Source organism: Dicentrarchus labrax, unplaced genomic scaffold, assembly GCF_905237075.1.
Source record: "Dicentrarchus labrax unplaced genomic scaffold, dlabrax2021, whole genome shotgun sequence".
NCBI lineage: Eukaryota > Metazoa > Chordata > Actinopteri > Moronidae > Dicentrarchus > Dicentrarchus labrax.
The window spans coordinates 2,287,811-2,314,191 of NW_026136711.1; the positions used below are offsets into that span (position 1 = coordinate 2,287,811).

A 26,381-nucleotide genomic window follows, 5' to 3' on the forward strand; every position below is an offset into this window, starting at 1 on the left:
CTGACGTAAATCTTCTGGAGCCACTTGACAAAATGAGCATGTTACATAAATATATTTTCATGTCACAAAAGCAATTAATGATTTTTAAAGTCACTTCCTTGATAAAATATTTAGACACCATATTTTCTTCCAGTCCAGATCAGGATATAAGTTACTCCAGTAGGAAACTACATTTGGTACAGAGACCACTTGTTTTTGAAATATGGCATGTATGTCAGAGTTATTATTCTTATATTAGATTTATTACTTACCTTGCCTTTATTAAACTTCTTCTTAACTTCTAACACAGGCATCGGCAATGGTTGGTAAGTATACCTAACAATGAATCCAAGCAGCATACTTAAACAGGAATTTTAAAAAAAGAGAAAAGAAAAACAAATAAATCATGAAAGCAAACTAATCTAAAAAACAACAATACCTATAAAAATAAGTTATCACAGTTCTTGTCAAAAAAGGTGCAACCTATAATAAAGTGAAAAGGTCTAGGTGCTATTGGTGTGCACATTATGGCCCTTTTAAATACATGAATAAGGATGTGTGTAAATCACTCGGAACACAAAGTAAAATCTTCTCGAACGTTATATCGTATTCATACACCTGAACTCATTGTAGTCCAACATATTGTTTTTGTCATCCATTAGATGTTGAATAGACTATTTCCCCTTTCTCTATCCATTCTTTAAAATAAAGCAACTTCTTCTTAATTATTACACATCCATTGATCCAAATTGGTGTATTATGGGGAGAGAAATTATGTCTATAGATCAGCTTCCATTAATAGAGGACTTGTTGGTGAAATGTATAATTTGGCTGACTTTAGGGATTCCCCTCTTCACTTTGAACCTTTTGCATGTGCCTAAAGGTACATGAACAAAAACAACAAAGATAGTTGATTGTTAAGATTAATTGCCAGGTTGTCAAATATTGACGCTAGGCTCTTAAAGTAACCAACCAAAAGTGTCTTTCTACCTTTGGTTCCGATTGGTTGTGTTAGTTCAGCCCTGGTGGATTCTTGCAAATGTCAACTGGATAACTAGGAGGAGGAACATGATCTTTTCACATATTATCAGTCTTACGTACTTTTAAAAAATATATTTTTTATTTTATTTTAAACTTTTATTAAATTTGCATACTGCAGCTTTAAAGTTAAATGTAAAAAAAAAAAAAAAAAAAGAGGAAGAAGCAAAAGAGCAATGGTGCATCCTGGTAATCACTTTAATTCACTGGAGTTTATTGACAATTACAGAAACTACTGGATGAAGTCTGATTCTCACTGAAGACTGCAGATGAGAAACACAAGATCATTTACATGTTCCATAACAAACTAAATAACTGATTCTGGCTTCCAATACCTAAAATAAAACTTGTAGAATGTTGTTTATAGCTTTAAAATGATACATTTATAGCTATACAAACCCAATTTTTCCAATATGTAACAAGACCTGTATTAGATAAGGCATACAGACAGAAAAACACAGCTGTATTGTATGGGTCTGGGGCTGTAACATCATTTGCAAACTTGTACCAATTTATTTGAGATCCCCTCCAGACATGTATTACAACATATACAAATGATAGGTTTGGAACAATAATGATCTGATATGTTTTTTCCACAAAAAAAGTATAAATTCCATGGATTTTAATGATCCTCAGTACAACAGAGGTTGATTCACATCAAACATTTTAATATTTATTTTATAGTATTTCTTTAAAGGTCCAGTGTGTAACATTTAGGAGGATCTATTGTCAGAAATAGAATATAATATTCACAGGTATGTTTTCATTAGTGTATAATCACCTGAAAATAAGAGCGGTGAGCGGTGCTCAGTTAGTTGCAATCTACAACTTCCCTGCTAAATGCTACTAAATCCTACACACTGGTCTCTTAATGAAGAGTGAACTCCTATCACATCTCTAAAAAAACAGAATTCCACAAGCTTTCAGCCTTGTTGTCCTTGTTTTTAGCTGCATGTCTACTTCTATGTTCCTCTAAATGTGTCTTCTGTGAACTGTGTGTAAGCACGTTGGGAGCAACTTGGAATAAAATTCCTTGTATGTGAACACATACTTGGCCAACAAAACTGATTCTGACTCTAACCTCAATGCCCTCAAAGAAAGCTAAGGCCTTGGATCCAAATCAATACAACATGTGGTTGTAATATAGAGAAGTTTGCAAGTCATGTTATACCACACACACCTCATAATACACCTTGGTTAGTAGTATTATGTTTACAAGCAAAACATATGCAAAAACCACAGTAGAGATATAATGATCAACTCCATAGACAAATCAAATAATACCCTACAACCCTGGAACCTTTAGGCAACTTTGAAGCTGTACACAATGGAAAGGAAATATTTGAACTGTTTTCTCAATTAGGGTACAGTGTCCAAACATACTACAAATAAGGTGCTGCTGACAGACTGTCACTGCTAAAACCATCACTTCCAAAAACAACATCTGTATATACAAATATAACTCAAATGTACTGGTGTGACAAGGATATGTCCATGAGACACTGCACATATGAAGGTTAATGTTCATTCATGTGATCTTGTGAAAAGTAGTAGTAAACAAAACAAGTCCATTTATTACTGTAGCTTCCTAGCAGCAACAACTGAACTCCGGTCCAATCTGATTTTCAGAATTGTGTGCACACAAGTTAAAGCTGCAGTAGGTCACTTTCACTATACAGAAAATCTGTGGAAAAAATAAGGTTCCTCTGGCTCCTTCTAGTGCTCCTAATAGCATTTGCAAGAATCCACCGGGCCTGAACAAAAACAACCAATAAAAGCCGCTTTATGTTGGAGGCTTGAAGATGGTTGATTGTTCAATTCAATTCAATTCAATTCAATTTTATTTGTAAAGCGCCAATTCATAACAGAAGTTATCTCAGGACACTTTTCAAATAGAGCAGGTCTAGACCGTACTCTTTAACATTAATTACAGAGACCCAACAGTACCACCATGAGCAAGCACTTGGCGACAAGGGCAAGGAAAAACTGCCTGTTAAAGGCAGAAACCTAGGACAGACCCTTCGGCTCTAGGTCACTCACCCAATGGCTTATACTACTTGTTGGTATGATTTGATACAGGTAATAAGATAAATGTTTGCATGAAAAGTCTAAAATACATAATTGAAAGCTAACACCACACAGCTTACATGTGAAATCATACACAGAAGAATACAGGGTGACCAATTCCCCTGAAACTATAGTCCATCTTTAATCAACAAGAGTGACATATCAAAGCCCAATCAGATCTTTAATGATTATATGAAAGTTTCAAGTGTCCGTGCCCTCTCCACTGAGGGGCAGGTATGTAAGGCAGTGGTCCAATAATGGAATTGGACTTATTCTCATCTAGAAAGGAACAACACAAATTAGCTCTGGTTCTTGAACCACTTCCATTTAAGATTGTAGGATCTGTGTGCTATCTAAACCAGCCTGTTTTTCCACAAGTTTTAAGTGGAATTAGTGTAATGAAAGGATGTGTCATCAACTGAGCACACTGCACTTGGGTTCCCAGGAAAAAACTGCTCTTTTTAGGTTCCAACTGGGAACCAACTTTTTAGGTCCCCAAACCAATTTAGTTTTGGTCCAAATGCTCAAACAGTTCAAAACAAGGTAAGTGAACCGGACCAAAGCCAGTCACCCTGTTGGTGGAAAAGGCCTAACTGAGGAAGCAGGAAACTGAACCACACTACAAATATCAATGAACAGGTGCACGGTAGGCTATGGAAGTCAAGACTAGGTTTTTAGGCCTGACATCCCATTTTAATTACTATAATAACCATCTTGAGATAAACAGTTTTGACATGACCACAATATAAAAGACCTTTTCACAAGCCAATTTGACATAAAAATAGTAGAATAAATGCAGTTTTCAATTATACTAACTAAGGTTCTGTCCCTTTCAGTATATCAGAGCCTTTCCCGTGAGCCAACATGCACAACAGCAGCCACCCTGACCTTCTGTTGTGGTTTGGCCTTTTGTTTGCACGACAATGCTGTTTTGTGAGTCTGAAAATACAAACGTTTAAAACCAGCTTCAAGAGTGCCATCTTTTGAAAACACCACCCTTGCCATGGCCACGTAAACTGGCAATATACATTTACTGTGAAAATGGTGAAGACACAGTCTTACCACGTGTATGACTATTATGTTTTCAGCAAAACAATGTGCCAAGCCTCCAAAATATTGGTGTATTTTGACTGGCATTATTCACAAATAATGTTTTCTGAGTAAAAACCTCATTCATCATCCATCCAGACAAAATTAAGAAAAACTGTACGTTTTCAGGAACATTTTTAAAACAAAGTGAAACCTTTTGTTTTTAGCAAAATCGTTGCCGTGTAAAAACGGTCTCTGTTTGACCTGAATGTAACGGAACCTTCATTAGTATCATTGGTAACACCTGTGTTGATCCTATTTTGTCATGTCAGTATGGCTGCTGTCGAAAAGGTCTATAATCTACATTTCTCACGATACATATATCACTACACTATAATTTGCCAGCTATAACAAGAAACTGAGTGATTATGTTAAGTCTTCCACACCTTTCTTTGAAAATGTGAGGAGAGATGAATGGTGAAACCCAGGTGGACAGACCATGAAGTACAGAAGTCAATCAACAACATAATGAGACAGCAGGACAGAGACGTAAACAGCTGTCAAAATTTGGTTGTCTTTTCAATGTAGTCGGGCCTAGTACATAGCATATCTAAGTACAGGAAAGGAAAAAGTTGACAAGGTTCTGACTGAGGCTTACTCGCCTGTTATTGGAGCACAGTCAATTGACAGATTTCTCTGAATGTTGTGTAAAACATTTAGATAACTCCTCCTAGTAGCCACTACTGTAGCTTCTGTGTTGACTGAGAATGATGTAGTTTGAAACAATAAACTAGAAATAAAATTATCTTAAGAAAAAAGGCAGTCAAAAAAACTGTAAGTGAACCATTTGTTATAGTTCTTCTCAAGCATAAACAATATTTATCATTCCGCAAAACACCAAGGTGTGTTAGTGATTTCTTTGTTATTTCTTCTCCACAGGTTGTAACCAAAAAAAAGAAATGTTGATTAGCACCACACCAGACTTGTCGCTGAACAAACTGAAAGATAGAGAGATAGAAAAGTCTGGAACCAGGAAACAAACACACACACACACACGTTTGTAAGGCTTGTTACATTCAAAACTGAACATGTACAGTTGCAAGAAAAAGTAGCGAACCCTTGGATTTAATAACTGGTTGACCCGCCTTTGGCAGCAATAACCTCAACCAAACATTTCCTGTAGTTGCAGATCAGACCTGCACAATGGTCAGGAGGAATGCTGGACCAGTCCTCTTTACAAAACTGTTTCAATTCAGGCACCTAGTTAACTCAGTCGGTAGAGCTGGCGACCCATACACTGCAGCGGCCAGGGTTCGAATCTGACCTGCAGCCTTTGCTGAGTGTCATCCCCTCTCTCTACCCATCTTTCCTGTCTGTCTTCAGCTGTCTCTGTCAAATGAAGGCCAAAAAATAATAACTTTAAAACTGTTTCAATTCAGCAATATTCTTGGGATGTCGGGTATGAATCGCTCTATTGAGGTCATGCCACAGCATCTCATTCGGGTTGAGGTCAGGACTCTGACTGGGCCACTCCAGAAGGCGTATTTTCTTCTGTTGAAGCCATTCAGTTGTTGATTTACTTCTGTGCTTTGGGTTGTTGTCCTGTTGCATCACCCATCTTCTGTTGAGCTTTAATTGGTGGACAGATTACCTTAAGTTCTCCTGAAAAATGTCTTGATAAACTTGGGAATTCAATTTTCCATCGAAAAGCCACAAACCATGATGCCCCCTCAATCATACTTCACAGTTGGGATGAGGTTTTGATGTTGGTGTGCTATGCCTTTTTTACCTCCACACATAGTCTTGTGTGTTCCTTCCAAACAACTCAACTTTGGTTTTATCTGTCCACAGAATATTTTGCCAGTAGTGCTGTGGAACATCCAGGTGCTCTTCTGCAAACTTCAAACATGCAGGAAAGGTTTTTTTGGACAGCAGTGGCTTCCTCTGTGGTGTCCTCCCATGAACTCCATACTTGTTTAGTGTTTTACGTATCGTAGATTCGTCAACAGAGATGTTAGCATGTGCCAGAGATTTAGCTGTCCTTAGCTGACACTCTTGGATTCTTCATCACCAGTCATTTTTACAGGATGGCCACTCCTAGGGAGAGTAGCAAGTGTTGAACTTTCTCCATTTATAGACAATTTGTCTTACCATGGACTGATGAACATCAAGGCTTTTAGAGATACCTCTGTAACCCTTTCCAGCTTTATGCAAGTCAACAATTCTTAATCGTAGGTCTTCGGAGAGCTCTTTTGTGCGAGGCATGCTTCACATCAGGTAATGCTTCTTGAGAATAGCAAATTCAAAACTGGTGTGTGTTTTTTATAGGGCAGGGCAGCTTTAACCAACACTTCCAATCTCACCTTATTGATTGGACTCCAGGTTGGCTGACTCGTGACTCCAATTAGCTCTTGGAAAAGTCATTAGCCTAGGGGTTCACATACTTTTTCCACCCTGCACTGTGAATGTCTACATGGTATGTTCAATAAAAACATGAAAACATATGATTGTTTGTGTGGTATAAGTTTAAGCAGGCAGTGTTTGTCTATTGTTGTGATTTAGATGAAGATCATTACATATTTTATGACCAATTTATGCAGAAATCCAGGTAATTCCAAAGGATTCACATACTTTTTCTTGGAACTGTACATACTGTATATACTGCTCTATTTATCAGTTAGATGCATCATATATGTTTCATTATGTGCACATTTAAGTTCCATGTCTTTAAGTGTAAGAATTTAGGGTTAATTGACACAAATAACTCATGAATACAATTACTTAAAGCTGCAGTAGACAACTTAAAAAATAACTTTATGCCATATTTGTTGAAACTTTCACTCTGATTGGTTGTTTTCATCCAGGCCCGGTGGATTCCTGCCATTAGGAGCACTAAGAGGAGCCAGAGGAACCAGATTTTTTCGAGGTTTATCTGTCTCATATACTACTGTCAGCAAATATGACAAAAAGTTATTTTTATAAAAGTAACCTAATGCAGATTTGATCTATCTTCAAAACTGCACTAATCTATATTTCTATATAAATAATGGATCGAATGACTATGTGAAAGGTAAAAGGTGATAAACCCCTAGAGAATTATCAGCACAAAAGAGCTTATTAGCTTCCTCCAGCTCAGTTTGCAGTAAAAAAAAAATAACCCCCTAATAACTCCTTGTACACTACCTGCCCAGCACCAAATGAACCAAGTTGGTGGCTGGTGACAGATTTGCCACATCAACATCAACCATTCTAAGGTGACAATATGTCAGATATTGTTTTCAGCTTGTTGCACTACCCACAACTGTTAAAGAGAAACTTTAAAGCCCCCATACACCCATAGTTCACCCACGCAGATGTTTTAACTTTTGTTGCTTAGTTAGACCTCTTCTCAGGACTGTTGCTCCTGTTGTACCTGTTAGGGTGGGACATCTTCATTGTTATTATTATACATTTTATTAGTATGCAGAGTTTGGTGACATCATGTCATTTCCAGCATAGCTCCAAACAACATCAACCTGACAGGAGGTCTGATCAGCCAGAGTAACTGAAAACAACTGTGTGAATGTGCAGGGCCTTTAACTAAAAGGTGTGTGATGGAATTCAATAGAAAAATGTTTTCTTACATTTTTACAGATTTCAATTTTTAAAAGGTCCTATGTGTAACACTTAGGAGGACTTATTGTCAAAAATAGGTATATTTTCTTTAGTGTATAATCACTTGAAAATAAGAATTGTTGTGTTTTCGTTTCCTTAGAATAGACTGGTTTTATCTACAGAGGGAGTGGGTCCTCCAGTAGCCCAGAACACACAAATAAAACACTTGCTGTAGAAAGGGTCTTAGCATTTTTTTTTTTTTTTTTGCAGTTTTGCTGCCACCATAGATTCTCCTACACTGGAGTGTGAGGTAAGTGCTACACTGCTAGATGCCACTAAATCCTACACACTTGTCCTTTAAGAATGGTAAGTGAAGGAGAAAATGAGCAGTAGTGTTATTGTATAGAAACAACGTTTTTGGTGGAACACAACACTGACAAACGAGCAAAAGTCAACTTAAAGATACAGTAAAGAAAGAAAGCAAATGTGCAGTACAACAGGATAAGGTAAAACAGGTTGAAGACAAATGACAGATAAACAGTGTTGGATGAGAATGTCTAGAGAGCAATACGGATGCAGGAGATCAGTCAATATAACAAGGTATGCTCAACTCTCCCCCCCCTCCCTCAGTCCATCTTCTCCTTGTGAACCAGTTTGGGGGCATCCACAAAGTCTTGGCCGTTAAACAGGATGATAGTGGCTGTAATAGCACTAGCGGCCCCCCAGAACATCACATAAGCCAGGGTCTCGGTCCACGTGTCACCTGGAAGATAAATAGTTGTCAATTATGCTGATTTTCAAAACCACAGTAACTTGTCACCTGAAGCTCTTCAGCAAAAGGCCTGTCTACTCAGGAAGTGATTCAGCTATGGATTTTAAGTCTACTGGCTGTTTCAGTGCAAAGCTAACTGAAACTTGAAACAGGGTCAAGTCTCTCTCTTGGTTTTGACTTGTTAAACCATTCACGTCGTTTTTTCATGTTATGTCCATCATGCGTTTTATGTAATAGTCTCAGTGTTGGGAAGTCTGCAATGACAGGGTTCCTATCAAATGCTTTAAAACTGAAATACCTAGCCTGTTTTGAAAATGGAAGGAGCAGGAAGTACAGATATTTATGTAAAAATGTAGGATTAAAAAAAAAAAACAAGTAAAGTACAGATACCTGTATTTGGGTACTTCCAACTTCTGCCAAAAACCTCTTCATCATATTATCTCAAACCCTCTCTCCCTACCATCAATTTCAATTGACAAATAAATGAACCAAACTGTATTTTCAAACAAATCAAATGCAAATCAGAGTGCTTTACAAGTGATTGACAAGACATAGATTGTTTAAAAGAAAGTATTTCGAGACTAATGCACGCAAAAACAACCAAAAGCAGACACAAGACAACAATAAAAAAATCGGTAGTTAAATTGGTAAAATAAAAGTCTGAAGATATTTATTACACTAGAATTACACTAGTATCACACTAGACAATGCGTCGCCTGCAAAACCATAGTTCCTATGGTATAGCATCCCTGGCGTGTGCTCCTCTCTTGCACTGTGGTTTTCTCAGTCATCGATAGGCTTGTTCGAGATGAGCCAGGCCTGCGCAGAATCGACCACCAGCAATTACCACACAGTGCATGCTGGTTAGATTTGTGTCCAACTTGGCAATGAGACCCTAACAAGATCGAGGTGGCCGCAGTTTTTAGAAACAGGCACTGCAGTTGCTCTCCACTGACTGCAAGACCGAGGGCATGATCGGGAAACGCCTTGCTGTCGCCTGATCTGAGAGCCGATTGGCTCTTAGTTTTGACAACAAATACCACATTTTCTTGATTTTCTGTGTGATTTTAATATTTCACTTTATTAAACTAGATTGTAGCTGTTCCATGTTTTATTTTGTGCATTGAAGGTTTAATCTGTTAACAAACAGATCTTGTGTGGTTGAAATAATAAAGTTTATTTATGTCTGCAGCTTTTTGTCACCGCCTCCTGCTGCCGCTGTCTGATCTTGTCCACTTTCCAGGAGAGGTGCAGTTCATCTCAAACAAGCCTAATGTCACACTTCACCAAGACAACCAATCAAATCAAGCAAGAGGCAAGCTTTATAATTTTTTTCCTGTTTCGATCCCCTTTACTTGACTATGAGAGAGCTACAGCAGGGGTGTAGTGGAGGGTAAACCCAAGTGACATGACGGTGGCCTTTACATAGAAGGCAGGTTTTAAGACACTTAAAAGCTAGCTTCACTTTTCAGACCTGGAAGCACTGTCCATTAAATATACTGTCAATAGCTTCAATACAGTTTTTCTGTTAATCATATTTTATAACCCGGTGGCGCACGTTGCCTCGTTCCACAGGCACACCAGTTGTTTCTTCTCCAAAGCTCATTGCCAAGGCAATTGAAATATTCTTTAATAGAATTATTATATAGAGTAATATCTGCAAAATCCATATAGAAAAGGTCTAATTAGTATAAGCGTCTAGATAGGAGTGTAAAATGAGCAGAGAAGAACTTACCAGCCATGAGAAGACAGACGATGCACATGGAAAATGCCACTAGCATAATGATGGGCAGCTGCAAAAAAAAAAAAAAAAACATGAACAGGATTCAAAGGATTAGACTAAGAATCACATTCACCACTGCTGCTAACATAGAAAATACTGATATACAGACCGTGAGGAACTTCCAGTCCTTCTGCACACGAAGAGGAGTGGGTCCATCAGACTCATCGACCGCAAAGTTACCCAGAAACAGATCAATGGAATCCTGAAAGCACACTGACACCTTGACTGGACTGATTATACACACCTTCATCAGAATCATTTTCTTATTGGGCTTCACTTCACAAAGTTTCATGGAAATGTTAAATGTGGAAGGTTTAGGGGACCCCTGTGTCATATTCTACGGATATTTCATATTAAATTCAATGCATGACAATAAAAGTAGAGAATAACTGATAAACTGTATAATGAACATAAATAGTGAACAAAATAACTGACGGAAGTTTGTGTAAAATTTGCTATTTGGATGAATTGTGAGCAGATTATTTCCTGTGAATATTGATGAATATTTTAGGAACTTTTTATACAATCATAAATTCTTCTTTCTTCTCATTGTTCTATTTGCTCTTTGGTTGTTTAAACTTTTCTAATGTAGGATTAGGCTGTTTATCAGCGAGTGAAGGCTTTGTGAATATAGCTTGTGTTCAGGTCTTCATGATCCTGTTTATATCTTAAATAATAATCTAAACTTTAGAAATAACAATTTTGTTTAGTTTTCTTCACAGAAATGAACAAGATAGATAAACGCCTACTGTGTAAATTTTGTTCATGTTTTCTTACACACCTAAAACTCAAGAAGGCCTCGCAACACCACATGAAGGTTTGGCGACCCCCTAGTGGGGGATGGGAACAAGTGTCTTAGACTCTAGAGTTTATAGATTGCATGAGCAGATTGAGAACTCAACATGAACATTTTACCGCATGGAATGATATGAAAATTTTCATGATTATCATGTTCAAAATAATTGTGATACACAATATTATCCCAATAATCATGAAAATATACTTCATCAGAGCGGTTGTTTGGTCTGCGTCAGAGTTTGAGTTTGGCATTCACGCCGATCCAAATGAACTGCACCTAGGGGGTAAATATTCCAGCATTCCGTTAAACCGGACTAAAAACGGCTGGTGTTAGAACAGTAGATTTCTCTGGTACTGTTCAATGTTTAAAGTATTATTTTGATAGAGAGACAGCTGGAGATAGACAGGAGAGGGGGCAGAGAGATGGGGGGTTGACATGCAGCAAAGGGCCCCAGGTCGGATTCGAAGCCGGGCCGCTGTGTATATGGGTCGCCAGCTCTACCGACTGAGCTAACATGGTTAGCCATGGTACTGTTCAATGGTGATGTATCTACAACAAACCATGTCATTAACATCATACCTGTCTGAATCCATCAGAGAAGTTGTTTTTGTAGTAGCGTATCATGGAGTTCCAACCATCCATCAGCAGCCCCCACCTGGTCCTCTTCCCCGTCCTGATGGAGTTGGAGTTGGAGTTTTGATTAAACAACAGCCGTGATAATAATACTGCAGGGGGACTCCAGACAACAACACACGCGTTAAGTCAACTGATGTGTGGTAAAGGATGTTACAGTACTGTACCTTGTGAAGTCTGTTTTCAAAGCTCCAGTTCCTGCATACTGTACAGCGCATGCATTGGCATTGTCAGCCCATGCTGGTTAGAGATCACACACAGAGAACAGTGAGGGCACACTCAGAGGCTACACTTACTAATAATGACACAGTACATGCCAACAGTCAAGCATACAGAAGATATTACCATTCTTGTAGATCTTTTCAAACTCAGCCTGCTCCTCGATCCTCTGACCCACATTCAGAACGCCCATCCTCTGTGGACCCAAAGGCATATGTATTGTGCCAGTGGTCAATTTAAAAATAAAAAAAATGACTCAAAACTATCAGTTTCAAAAATAACTTACTAGTCAACTAATCTTTATAGCTCTAAGTGGTAGTTGGGTTAAAAATACCTGAAGCTGAGACTGTAGGGAGCGTCGGGCCAAGAGGCTCTGGATCACGTTGGTCCTGTCCAGGCAGTCCATGCAGTTACTGCGGAAGACTCCTCTCTGCTGTGCCACTGTCTTCTCCTCTGAGTTCACCATGAAGTAACTACACACAAAGAAATGTCTGAGTACTCCTTTACAGTATACAACTAGATATTAGCCCAGAACAGGTGCTGGTTAAGTAACCTGTATTCATCTTGTGTCTCAGCAACAGAATCCACCAAGATCTGGAGACGGTCCCATCTCATGTGGCTGCACTCTTTGTGGAAGTCAAAGGCTATGTAACTGAAGACAGAGGAGACAATGCAAGACAGAGTCCAATCGGCAGGTTAAGTGGAGATTTCTTGATCAAGCTTTTTTAATCCAACAGCAATTCTTTTTTACAGAGGTGGCAGACATAGTAGTAAAATAGTAAATGGTAAATGTATTTATTTTGGACTATTTATTCTTATTTATTAAGCATATTTCTAGTCTTTTCAACCACTCAATGTGCTCTACACTACATGCCACCCTCACCCCATTCACACACATTCATACACTGATGGCAGTGGCTGTGGTGCAAGGTGCCAACTGCTCACCAGAACGGAAACTAAGCACTAAGACTTTGACATGCAGCCGGGAATCGAACTGCCAACCTTCCGATAAGTGGATGACCTGCTCTACCTCTGAGCCACAGCCGCCCCTATGTATGTAGTCATTAGAGTAAGTGGGGGAAAAACCACCTGCATAGTAATACAATCAATATGTCTAAATGCACTTAAACAAAAAGGCTCTATAACAAAGGATGCTGCATTAGAAGCTTCGGCAATGGTATGAAATGGTAAACACTTCCTGTCTCTAAAGTGGGCACTGTCGGTTTTCTCCTGGTATTCTCAGATGTGAAGCCTCTCTGTGAACTGAAGGTGTCACTCACTCACTCACTCACTCACTCACTCACTCACTCACTCACTCACTCACTCACTCACTCACTCACTCACTCACTCACTCACTCACTCACTCACTCACTCACTCACTCACTCACAGGATCAACATTAGCTAGTCACACTTGAGTATATTGATTCCGATGACACTTTTACACAGATAGAAAGCACCCAGACATCAAAAACTGGCATGTGCACGGCCCAGGACAGGTGGACTCTGCAGCTGGTGATTAAAACCGCCCAGATCATTGATACTCTGCCAGCCAGCATCAGTGATATTGGTGAGGTGAGGTGCCTGTGCAGAGCCAGAAGGATACTAAAAGACAGGATCAACCCCAGCCTGTTCACCCTACTGCCATCTAAGAAGAGTTACAGAAGCTTCCGCTGCTGTACCACCAGACTTAAAGACAACTTCTTACCTTAGGCTGTAAGACCGCTTATTACAACCTGAATTTCTTTATACAACCCTGTGTTTTAAAATGACATAAAATTATCTTAAATTATGGCTAAAACCTTTTTTGAGGACCTTTGACCTTTGAGTCAAAAGTGTCACCAGTCCATCCAACTGTAATAGGGTCTCCCCTTCTGTTCCTGAGATATGGAGTTGAATAACGGCCAAAAAGGACATTGTAATATCAGATTTTTATTTTTGGTCATTCTTGACAATAGGACAGCACTTGATCACAGAATGTTTAAGGGACACCCACTTAAGCTGTAAGCTCACTTTCGTGGTGGACTTTTCTGAATTGACTACAGTTTTCTTCTAAACATAACATCTTTTTGGCCACGGCACAGACATAGATCATTTCCAGGATATTTGGTCACATTAATCAATTTCCAGATGGACAACAAGAACACATAATGCCTCCATTGGATCATAAATCACCTCTGAGATCTGATTACTCACTGGCATGTACACATGGATTTACGGTCTCCGGGATACTACAGTGTATGTAAATGCACTTATTGGCACCATAAGTGACTGTGTAGTCAGTGAAAAGAACTGGAGGAGGCATTGAGTGACACTTACTTGAGCATACCATTGTTCATGCCTGACACCATCTTGGCAAAGGCCTGCTCTAGTGGCTTCTCAGAGCCCTTCTGATTCACCTGGAAAAACAAGAAAACACAAACTAGTGTAATAATTCTGCTTATATTTGCTTTTAAATAAAAAATGAACAGAGCTTAAAAAAGGTTTTCACCAGGTTTAGAATACTCTGCTTCCCATAGATGAGGAGCTGAGAATCAAAATGCCTCTGGAAACCATCCATCTATACAAAGTTTTCAAGTGGTTAGCGTTATTTTCATACTGACACAGAAAAGTACACAGAAACATAAAGCGTCTCCTCTTACGTGATTGGTGGTTTTGCTGATTATAGGTTTAGGTTTGTATTTGAGGTTGGGCCTCTGACTCCAGTAAAAAGGCATGGAGCCTCGTGTCTGGGGAGGAAAAAAAAAGTTTGTCTTGAGAAGTAATTTCTGAAATCTTGCACTTCTCAAACTTAAATGTTTTAACAAGAACTAAAAATTGCACAGAGAGATATAGAAACAGCCAAGTAAAACGCAATTCTAATAATCTTTCAAAATGTCTTTTTTAAAATCTTTTTCAACAGTATACTTGCCTGTACAAATGAAGCCTTTGCTCCCTCGTACAAAACTATCTGCTCAGTCTCCACAAAGTTAGCAGCATGGCCTTCAGAGTCGATACCTGTGGAGATAACCGAACCAGGAAATCCATAAGCAGTTAGTAGTAGGGATGTATTATTGTATTGTATGTATTGTTAGTAGTATTTTCTTTTTGAGGCGTCCCAGAGTGGCGAGACTGAAGAGACTCGACACAGCAGAAGCGCTGTCTGAAAGGCAATGCTACTCAGTATCACAGTTTAGCAAAGACAACGCTTCAGTGTCTTCAGATAAGATAAGATAAGATAAGATAAAATATACCTTTATTAATCCCCCGTAGGAGAAATTCAAGGTACACACATCAGCATTGGGGAATATAGTGCAAAAAGAGTGCAGTGTACAAGTACAATCTTATCACAGATAAGAATATTACAAAATATAACAGAATATAAAACTATAACTGAAAAATATATACACTATGAGCAATAAGCAATGTGCAAGTACAATGGTGTGCAATTTAAAATATTTTAAGCAGCTTAACTGAAAAACTAAAAAACTAAACAGTTTTACCTCTAACGTAGTATCTGACGCCAGCCCGGAAACAGCTTCTCCTGGATATGAGGATCCACTCAAAGATCTTCCCGTTTATACGACATGGCTTCATAACGATGACTGGACAAGGAGGGTCAAGGAAAGGCTTGGCTCAGGAACTTACGTATCTCATCTCATCTACAGTGTGTTTTAGGTAAGACGAAATGCTCCATTATGGATTACAATAGGCTAACTATTAAAACATTCAGTGGAAAAAAAGGATACATCCATGGACAACAGGAAGCGCAAACTTATGAAGCTATGAGGAAAAAGTGATAGTTATTAAAAAGTGCCAATCCAGTCAGAAATCAGTGTTTCTTCTTCTCCTTACAGTGTGATGTTTGAATGATGTCTGTGCAGAGTTTGACACTAGACGGATGTTCTCACAATCATCTGCTGAAAGTTTCTCTGTGCTCATTGAAAATCTGATGTTAAGGGGCGGGGCCTACCAGCATGATTTGTGACATCACAAATAGTTTGACAGTCATCCTGGTCCAGTATGCAACTTGTACAGTGTGACGTAGAAACTTGAAGCCACCAGTGCACATCCACTGAGAATGGTCTTTACAGTGAAGTAGGAGACACGTAAACTAGCATATATTAAGAGATTTTGAGGATAATTTTTAAAGGATTTTCATGTGGAAATTACTTTTTTGTGGTAAAAACATATCAGACACACATTATTGTTCCAAGCAGATTATTGTGTATATGTCTTAATACATCTGCATCTGCAGGGATCTTTAAATAAATTCACAAATAAAAAACAAAAACACAGACCAGCATGACAGAACACAGGTTAAAAGTGTGTTACCTCTGGCTGCGCAGCCAGTTCTCTCAGGAGGTTCCCATTCCACACAAACCTCTGATCTGCCTGAAAAGCACAAGCAACATGATTGACTGAGTAACATTATCCATCAGTCGAAGAACAAAAGCATAAGGTAGCACTTTGATTATTCTTAAGTCATCAGCTAATGTAACTATAACTAAAAAATGCTTATGTTATACACAAATTATTTATAGATATAGTTACTATTATGGGAATCATTTGAACAGCAATTTAGGCAAGTGAATGCAATTGTCCCATATTTGTAATAAAAAAACCCCACTACATTATGATCCTTTACAAATCATTCATAAGCTTAAGATAACTATAAACATCTTTAAGGATGGCAAGTTTCTATATTTTTCTTGCTGTCAACAAATCCAAAAAAAAGACCAACCCATTAATGTATTAGTCCATCTCTCAATATTTTTTGACTTCCCTAACCTTGCAAAGCACTTGCAATATCAAGTTCATCCATTTTTCTAGGCTTCAAGCTATGCACTTGTGTCCAACCGCATTGGTTTGTACCAATCAATGTCCTATGAGGAACTACTGGCAGCTACAGCATGAGCTCGGAAACTGCTTTAGTGTGGATTCAACTTGATCCACAAACTGCAGCCTTGCATATGATCATTTAGTAAATGTTAAATGGATTGCACTTATGTAGCACCTTTCTAGTCTTCCGGCCACTCAAAGTACTTTACACAACATGCCACATTCACCCACGTTCATACAGTGATGGCAAAGGCTCATCAGAAGCAGTAACAAATTCATTCACACGCCGATGACACAGCATTGGAAGCAATCTAACCGCCAACCTTCTGATAAGTGGATAACCTTCTCTACCTACTAGTCACAGTGACCTAGTTGAATCAACACCTTGCTAAAACAGTCAGAACATTATAACCTTCATGGAGGGTGGATTTATTGTTTCAGAGTGCATTAAACAGGTCAAATCAAACAGGTGGAAAACCTGTATTGGTTGGAGACTATATTCAACAGCAGATTAATCAACATTTGATGCTCTAGTGAGTGTTTGGAGCAGCAGGACGGTGTATGTGGAACTGAATCAAAGTACACTACAGTTTTCATGGTAATGAATGAACATGTTACCCAGTACAATAGTAGTGTGGCTCACTGATGTGTTTTTAATAGTTTTTGGACAACAATGAATCACTGTGGCACAGAGGAAGGAGATATACGTATCAGGCTTTGAGAAACACACAAGACTTATCAGTAGACACATTCAGTGTTGGTTTGCGTCTGCGTATGGGATTTGCTCAGAATAAAAACAAAAAAAAGCACAATCACCATATTCCTGATTTATTACTAATCATTGATGATGACCACTAGTAGCTCTACCAGAATGTGCACAAGGACACACATAAATACCACAAATACATGGGGTGACGTGATACAGATTGCCAGTATGAAAACACCACTTATGTTCCAGGGTGTATTTTGACATTTCTGACCAAAACCACTTGAATGCGTTGGTGTTTATGATATGATAAGTATAGTGTGGCCTTCTGTAAGGCACTTTATTGGATATCTCACCCTCTCCAGCAGACTCATCTCCTGGAAGTCAGGGCTAGTGTTGGCCAGCCGTTGAAGAGTGTGTGTCAAGTCGAAGTCAGTGCAAAAGTAGAAGCCATCTGTAGTCAGCACATTGTTAAGCATGGACAGGAAAGTCTTATTTTCCTGAGACTAGAAGAGGAAAGAAAACAGACTTTAAGTTTTCAGGAAAACTCATGATGATATACAAGAAAATCCAAATGTATATGTGGTACTGGTACAACTAAATATAACATATAACACAACATATACATATATATATATATATATATATATATATGTATGTATGTGTGTGTGTGTGTGTGTGTGTGTGTGTCTATAATAGCCGAGAAAGTCAGGGAAGTTCAAATTTTTTACCTTACATTGCAACCCTTTAAACACATTAGCAATAAAGAGTCATTAATACATAATAATAATAATAATAATAATAATAATAATACATTCACATTTAACTACCTGCTTTTGGTGTGGAATACCTCAACTTTCTTATTCATAATTAAATAAATAATAATAATTCAATTTTGAATTTTAATACTGTAATATAACACCAGGACTAACTAGCTCTATGCTGCAATACCACAACAATATACTTCATTATGTCAGCATATTCTACATGAGTCATCAACAGGTGAGGATGCTGACTTTTTTCAGCCTGTGTGTGTGTAAGAATAAAAAAAAGAGGGAAAAGAAGAATTTCCCCGATAGGGGATTAATAAAGTATATATATCTTATCTTCCTCTTCTCTATCTTGATATCATGTATGTAGCAATCGTGAGCATATTTAAGACCTTTTTATAAGTGTCCATTTGAAAATTGGTCAGCTGGAAACATTCAAAAGTAAGCCAGAGACTGCATTTTTAACCAACTCATAGAATTAGCTACAGCTGATACAATATTTTGTCATATTAGCTGATAAAACTGGACCTAAAATAATCTAAAATCAAGGAATCATTGTTTAAAAAAAAATTATACATATATATCAATGTTAAATCTTAAACCATCATCACAGTAAACTGCATATGTGCCATGCTAGATACAATTTTTTGACAGGCATAGCAACAGTAACTAAGGGGCTTAGTGAAGGGTCAATTTAGACCTTGTTCAGATGTTTAAACTGATGTGCTGCTGGGGAAGCCTAGTGTACCACTGCACCATTCCATTCAGTCTTGTGAAGAGGAAACCAACAGGGCTGAGTTTCATGCTTTTTGAGCTTTGTGCATCTCTGCTGAGCTAATAGGATCTGGCTGCTAAGCCAGTTAGCACAGAGAGTGAAGCCTGACGTTACCCCTCCAATCTTGCACAGCTTTCTTACATTCTTCTCTTCCTGCTTTACCAGGGATTATACTTCTAGACCACTTGTTACTACCATAATTAAACAATCACTGGTATTTGTAAAAAAATAAAATTAAAATAAAAAACAAAAAAATCTAAATCCCATACACTCTAATCTACAACAACCAACAGTTTATTGTTTTCCATTGCTATTTTTAAACTGTGTACAGTTTTATGAACCACATAGTTTTCAGCCACGGCTCCCCTCTCAATTAGTATACCTCCTAAGAATAGGAGCAGCAGCAGATTAATAATGTACTACCTGCTTCACTGAAATTAGATAGCACAGTGTGATTCCAGACTGCAAAGAATGACTAATCCTGAAATATGAGGTCTCAGTCAGAGAGAGTCTGGACATATGTCAGACACCCATAGAAGCTGTCTGAATTTCCAAACCACTCAACAGAACAGAGTGATTGTCTGCTGGACAATTTAACAGTAACACCAGTATTCACAGCCTACTATCACTTAACCTAATCAGGCAACAACAATCTGAAATGGATTGAAGACATAGTTTGAATATTTTAAGTGGACCTATTATGCTCATCTCCAAGCTCTATATTCTTATTCTTCGGTTGGTCCACATAGACTTGATGACTGTCTCACTGAACTGCTTACTTAAGTGACCACACAGTGCTACACATATTTGATATGTCTGTGACATATTCTACAGATATAGACATTGAAACTGTAGTGAAAGGTGAATATGTTGCTGGTATAATGTTGATATGACTATGAACAGATATAATAATGTTGATATGACTATGAACAGACCGCTTTTTTGTTGGGAACCACACGTGGCTTGCAGAAAAATGCAATATTGCAATATAATTGCATTCTGAGTTTTTTGCATTTTGCCATTTTTTATGTGCAGAATGAAAATGCAGATTTTGAGTGAATGGTCTTGCTGACCTGAATCTCTGAGAGATGCAGCACTGTCTTCTTATAAGAGATCACGTCAAAATCCACAGCCTTCCACACTGCGTGGCCAAGGAGGCTGCCCACGTTCCTCTTCCTAGTTATGACGATCAGGTACATCCCTGTGTGGTGTAAGGGGTCAGTCAGAGTTGTTTTATTGTACACGCTCAACAGAGCACTGACAAACATAATGCTGTATCACCATGGTACTTACCTGCTACCAGGCGAATGGTTCCCATGATGCCACATATAGGCCTGGTGACTGCTGAGGGAGGAACATCTTTTTTACCTGTGAAAGCACCACAATGCTTAAAAAGTTAGAACAAATCATTTAACCTTCTATTTAATCTCAACATATTCCTGTGTGCTGCAACAATTAGATGAGACACATACTTCTATGTATACCCTGATAATGATTAATGATTGATGGAATGATGACGAATTACTTTCCAAAAAGTTATTTTCTTTGTTTGTAAAGGGTTTGTAAAAAAAGTAATACTTTGTACACAAAGAACAAAACACTGTACAATGGTTCAACCAGACTGAAAGTGAAGAGAGAGACAAAGATCCCTCTGAGCAACAGTTCAATAAGACTGAGTATGAATGACTAGAAGTCAAGAATTCTCTGAAATATCTAGAGAAAACAGATATTCGCCTGAAATGGCAATTTCAGTCTGAATATTGGCAGAACAACAGATTCCCAGAGGACTCAGAATGAAAAAGAAACCCAAACTGGCTAACCAAGACCCCGGATTTCAAAAGAAGTGGGAACAAATTCTTAATAAGTGCTCGTTAGATTTGACTTTACTGATAATTGAACGCTTTGAGTTACAAGAATTTAACTTTGAAAAACATCTATTAGAACACTAATTTCAACCAAGATGGAAAATTAATTGAAAGAAGAACTCTCAGGATGCATTGAAGGCATACATAAAAAAGAAGTTTGAAAGAGAAATGGAGGATTTTAGAAGAGGAGCTGTTTAAAACAGGACTCTGATAAAAAAAAAAATATGCTTGGCACAGCCAAGGACTAGGATGGATACGTACTTTAAGGGTGCACCTGGACCATAGCCGCCCCACACAGTGCAAGGAGCTTCTTCTCACCAGCGAGGAGGAAATAAGTGCGTCCTCCACTAATGAATGTTTTTTAGGGGGGAAAAGCCGTCCACAAAAAAGAAAACCAGGAGGGGAAAGAGGAGACACCAATCCCACCAGGGGAATAATAATACGGAACAGGAACTATTGGTAATTGACATCTCTGATCACACCCTGACTACCTCTTAATACCACCTTAATGTTTTGAGTTGCAGATTATAATTTGTCCCCACTAATAAAGTCAATGCATTTAAATTAAAAGTTGATTCATATAAATTCTTTAGACAGCTACATTTAAAAAAAAAAAATAATAATTCATAGCAAGGCAAATGTTAATACAGGGGGAGTAGCAGACCTGCTGAGCAAGTTCACTCAACTCCATACTTGATGCAGTAAACTAGTGGAAAATGTTATTGAAGCAGTTGTCAGATAAGGATGTTTTGAAATTGGTGGCAGACATCTCTATGCTTGACAACTCCTATTTGGTATGTTTTGACTTGAGAGTTTGTACACCAACATCCCACATGATGGTGGATTAGAAGCTATGGACTTTTATCTTGTACCCAGGAAAGATGCACTCCCAGTAGAACTGCTAATGTCACTTACTAAGTTTATCCTAAAATTAAATTACTTTATGTTTGATAACAAGTAGTACCTGCAATCTTAGGCTACGAGTATGGGTTCACCTTTGGCCCCTAACTATGCCAAATGAGTTTCTGGGAAGACAGTTATATTTTCTTCAATAACCCCTTTGCAAATAACATCTTGTTTTTAAGAAGGTACATTGATAACATCCTTATGGGGTTTAATGTTCTGAGGATGAACCTAGGGCAATTAGTGACTAGATTATTAGCACTTATCCCACTTTGTATTTCACTATGGAATACAGTCTTGAAAAAATTTTGATTAACCAGCTCTTAATGTGGGAGGCATTTTGGATTTAAAAACTGAACACAACTGAAGCTTATGACTTAATGAAGCACAGAATTTGTGTACATGTGATTTTGACCTTTAGGGAGAGATGAGACATAGGTCCCCTGGCCATCCCATTTAGTGGTGTAGAAGGACATTGGCAGGACCTACAGGATATTACAGCTGTAGCAAACCTGAGGAAGGTGCAAGCGTAACGTGCTGTTCGCTCTTAAATAAGTGTGCGGATGTTAATTCAGATTTTTTTACGACATGGTCCTCCTGTTGTTTGCAGTGCATGGGGAGTTTTGATTATGGGTTAAATAAGAATATAAAGAAATCAGCAGTCATTGGTCAAACAGCTTAGAAAATCTATTCTTAAAACCTCAAAATAGAAACAGAAGTTTGGTGTAGGGTTATAGCACTATCAGCTGAACTCCCTATAGACTGACAGATCACAGTTTAAACCTGTTCAATATGACCACTAGACTGCAGAGGGACCAAAGAAAAACAGGTTTCCTAAATATTTAGAACCCAGTTGCATGGTTGTGGTGTCTGATATAGGGCATGCCTTGCTAATACATGCAAAGAAAACCTAGGGTTCAAAGCTAAGAGAGGCACCGATATGTGCATGTCAACCATAGCTAAAACTGTTTTTTCTTTGTAGTGTCAGTAAGAGTCATTCAACTTTCAAAGACTTTTTACCTGTGAGGGTCATCTCATTGGAGACCCTGTCGATTGCCAGCACAGCATCAGCCCCCTCATCGCAGGCCTCAATGAAGAATTTCTCTGGGGTTGTGTGCCTGGGAGAGAACAAGGGAGATGTTAAAGGGTTTTTCATCTGGGGATAAAATTCCAGCGTGGAAATGTTAAGTGAGGTTCACCAAGCAATGTGTTACAGAATAAGGCCCTGGGATGTTAATGTTCTCCTCCAAAAATATGGCCAACTTATAGTGTGGCAGAAGCACAGACAGCAAGAGGTCAAATGCTGAAAGGGGCATTTTATCATTTCGGCTGTTTTGCAGTGTGAAATTTGGCCAATTACACATTTGGCCACTTATTTCTGATTTCTCTTCTTAAAAGTATATTTCCTCATTATTCCTCATTTCCTCATGTGTTCACAATTTGATTTGCTGTTAATGCAAACGCAACACTTCCTTCAGGTTTATCTGTTGTCTTGAAAAATTCAGTCTTTCTTGCCAATACAGGACAGCACTTGCTTACAACGGTGGTCAGCATTTATGGACACCGTTACACTATGTGTTAGCTTGGTTTCTTGCTATGCTTGGCTGCTCTAACCACAGTCGACCTTTTTGCTGTGGCATCAGCAGAGCAGAGTTGCAGTATCTGGCAAACTGACTACAATTTTACTTTACGTAAAAGTGCATACATAAATCAAATCAAGTAGAATTTATTTTATTTTACAGAAAATGTATCTTCTCACCTACTAGCCTATTAAAAGAAGAGGTAGGACATATTTGCTGCAAATACAATTTAATCATTAATAGGCTTCATGCATGTATAAATATGACCTTCTACAGCCTTTCCCAAATAGAATGCCAAAAGTTAGCTGCAAGTTGTGTGAACAGCTCTTAACTGACATGGGAGCAGAAATGAAAAAGGACAATTTTCTGTTATGCTTTGCATCTAATAAACCCACTTTGAAGTGTCATAGCACGCAGCTCATTCTGCCAACAGTTGAGTTTCAAACAAAATACATACCCAGGTTTACATAATCTGAGTGAGGGGCTAAAATAAAAATTAACATAGTTACTTTCCAGTTTATTTGGTCATTTTAATCAATGTTTCCATGACTTGAAAACTAGTCTCTAAATATCCAGGTTTTCTAGATATTCCTGTTCAGTATCTTGCTCAAGGACACTTTGACATGCAGTGAGAGGAGCTGTGGATCAAACCACCAACATTCTGATCCATGAACGACCTGCTCTACCTCCTGAGCCACAGCACAGTCACAACAGCCCCATCACAACAGGCCCAGAATGATTCCAACTGAGGACCTTTTTTTCATGTTATCCTCTTACTTTTCCCCCATGTTTCCTGTCTGTCTCTGCAATCAAACTGCTGAATAAAAGCAAAAAACTAAAAGTAAGTGCTTGAACATATAAGTCAATTGAGAGAAAAATGTTGAGCTTGGGATATTAGCAACAGCTTGCATTAACACACAGTTTTAAATCCCTGCAGGAGAAAATGTGGCCTCCTGTTTAGCTGCAGTGACGTTTGGAGCTCAGGGTGATGTAGTGAAACACTCAGTTGCTGCAGTGAGACAATCACACAAACAGCCCATTGTTGGCCTTCCATAATCTAGATCACACTAAACATGGCTGTGCTACAGAAACACAAAATAATATGACTGAGACACTAACTATTTAAGCTTTACAGCTGTGCTGACCATTTTCCAAAGCATACCCAAGTGCTTCAGATTTTCTAGAACTAGAACTAGTTCTTCCAATTTATTTCAGTACAGGTTAAAAAACAACTTGCAGAGACTTTAAACTTCATCATAGTAAACATAATAATTCCCTTGCTGTGGTAATGTGGACTGAATAAAACTCTTACCTCTGCAATGCATCATCATGTCATAATAACATAAGCTTGAAAATAACAAACAAGACATGACATTCACTGGAATTAAGATTTCTCAAAATGATGAACACACCATTATAAAATGAGTAAAAAAAACAATTGCTGCCAGGAATGTGAAGAAGAGTGTTGGGTGATATGTTGAAATTTTCCAACCGGCCACCATCAATCCAACACCCGGTCACTGCCGATATATTTGCACATGCCTGTGCTGTGAAAATATTATGGCTCTACACCTCTTCCACTCCTCTCAGTCCCTCTTCTGTCCCTGTCTGTCCCTGTCTGTCCCTGCCTATCCCTATCGTGTTCTCATCTTCAGTCCTGGTTGGAGCCTCTGTGAATCAACTTGTTGATCATCTTAATTCACTGCAGTTTGATAAGTAAATATTCTGTCTCTATAGCTGTTTTTCCTCTCACTCCTTTTTTGGCTGAGTGTGTGTACTGCACTGCTGAGAAGCAGCTATAATTCTTCAGAGGCAAAACATTAAATAGGGAAAATACAAAACGCACAAAAAAACAACCTGCCATAGACTGCCTATCGCAGATATTCGTCCAGTGTGTGCTGGATCTAGCGGTGCGGTGTAATAGCAGATTACAACCCCCTCACCTCACTCTCACATTTAAAGGGTCACAGTTACCAACAACGCAAAAGACCTTCCCTGGAGCCCCTGTTTGGTTTGTCCGCTCTGGGCTACTGTATAAACATGGCGGCCTTTGTAGATAAGAAACACCTATGAAAATTATATTCCATTTCTGACAATAGATCCTCCTGAATGTTAAACACTGCACCTTTAAACTCTGGGGTTTAATACTGGGGCTGAACGTAGCTTAACATGCATAACAGTCTAAACATCCTCAGTGTCTGAGGAACACTCCCCATCCTTACCGACTAAACCTGTCTAGGTAAACCTGACACAGTACTGACAGTAGGAAAGACAGGTAGGACTTGCTCCCAGTTTGAGATAGTTGACCTGTTTGAACAAGGGTGTGTCTGGAAAAGTACAGAGAACTCTGTCAACTTCCACAGTAGAAATAACAGCGTCCTCTTCACAGACAGCGAGTGAAGAGTGAGAATGAGCGTGAGAGTGTAGCAACGTTTTCAAAGAAATGTGCGTCATGAAGGAACTGTCACATTGCCACCCCTGAATGGAACTGACAACACAGCACGATATAAAATTGATTAAACCATGAATAACCCTGTGCTGCTAGCTAGGTTAACTAACTTTATACATCTAAGTTCGAACCAAACGACCAACCCCTCATCATGAAGCTTTAAACACCTCCTGCCAGGCCTATATAAAGGTGGCAATATATACTGTTCATAATGAATGAGTGTGGAGTGAAACTTGACTGGTTCCTGCTCCACCAGCACAGCCTGTCAGCGAACTTCAGCCGCTTTGTCATCCAGCTAACCGGACGCTACTTCTCAACTGCAGCTGCTATTTACCGCAGCCGCGAGCTTTCCCCCTTGTTTGGCTTTTAACAGACTTAGCAATAAGAAGAGGGAATGCAGAAACGATTAACTATATTCTATGTACTTACAAATTATATCTCTCGTAGGCGGTCGCCATCTTCGCTCCGTCTACCTGACCTCAGTGACGACAGCAGTAGGTTCCGTGTTGTGTGTGTTGCCAGATAAGAGTGCAAGCAGCAGACAAATGTTTTTTTCTCAGGGTGGCGAAGTCATGGCCCGACCTACTCTGGCTCTGATTGG

At 38.6% G+C, this 26,381-nt stretch overlaps 1 protein-coding gene and 1 long non-coding RNA gene across 3 annotated transcripts in view; both read right to left on the reverse strand.

Annotated features, from left to right (window-relative positions):
• LOC127372052 (uncharacterized) overlaps nt 1-26,381 on the reverse strand; it is a 281,035-nt gene that overhangs the window by 14,504 nt on the left and 240,150 nt on the right. The window lies entirely within an intron of this gene.
• Nucleotides 7,548-26,354, reverse strand: sacm1la (SAC1 like phosphatidylinositide phosphatase a). The gene is made up of 20 exons (XM_051415332.1): nt 26,210-26,354; nt 22,772-22,869; nt 20,277-20,351; nt 20,057-20,184; nt 17,795-17,944; nt 16,226-16,285; nt 15,640-15,673; nt 15,394-15,495; nt 14,823-14,908; nt 14,554-14,640; nt 14,403-14,471; nt 14,231-14,310; nt 12,467-12,565; nt 12,248-12,386; nt 12,040-12,109; nt 11,862-11,934; nt 11,641-11,734; nt 10,372-10,464; nt 10,215-10,272; nt 7,548-8,470 (listed from the first exon to the last, which is right to left on the reverse strand). The coding sequence occupies exons 1-20, from the start codon at nt 26,236-26,238 to the stop codon at nt 8,334-8,336; spliced, it is 1,761 nt and encodes a 586-aa protein (XP_051271292.1). The 5' UTR covers nt 26,239-26,354; the 3' UTR covers nt 7,548-8,333.

Excerpts from the sequence above, each read along its gene's own strand:
- sacm1la (XM_051415332.1), bottom strand. The coding sequence starts at position 26,238 with ATGGCGACCGCCTACGAGAGATATAATTT. Across the intron at positions 15,496-15,639 it reads GCTTCCTGTTGTCCATGGAT|TCATCGTTATGAAGCCATGT; the intron begins GTATCCTTTTTT and ends CTCCTTGTCCAG. Across the intron at positions 14,472-14,553 it reads TCAGCAAAACCACCAATCAC|ATGGATGGTTTCCAGAGGCA; the intron begins GTAAGAGGAGAC and ends AACTTTGTATAG.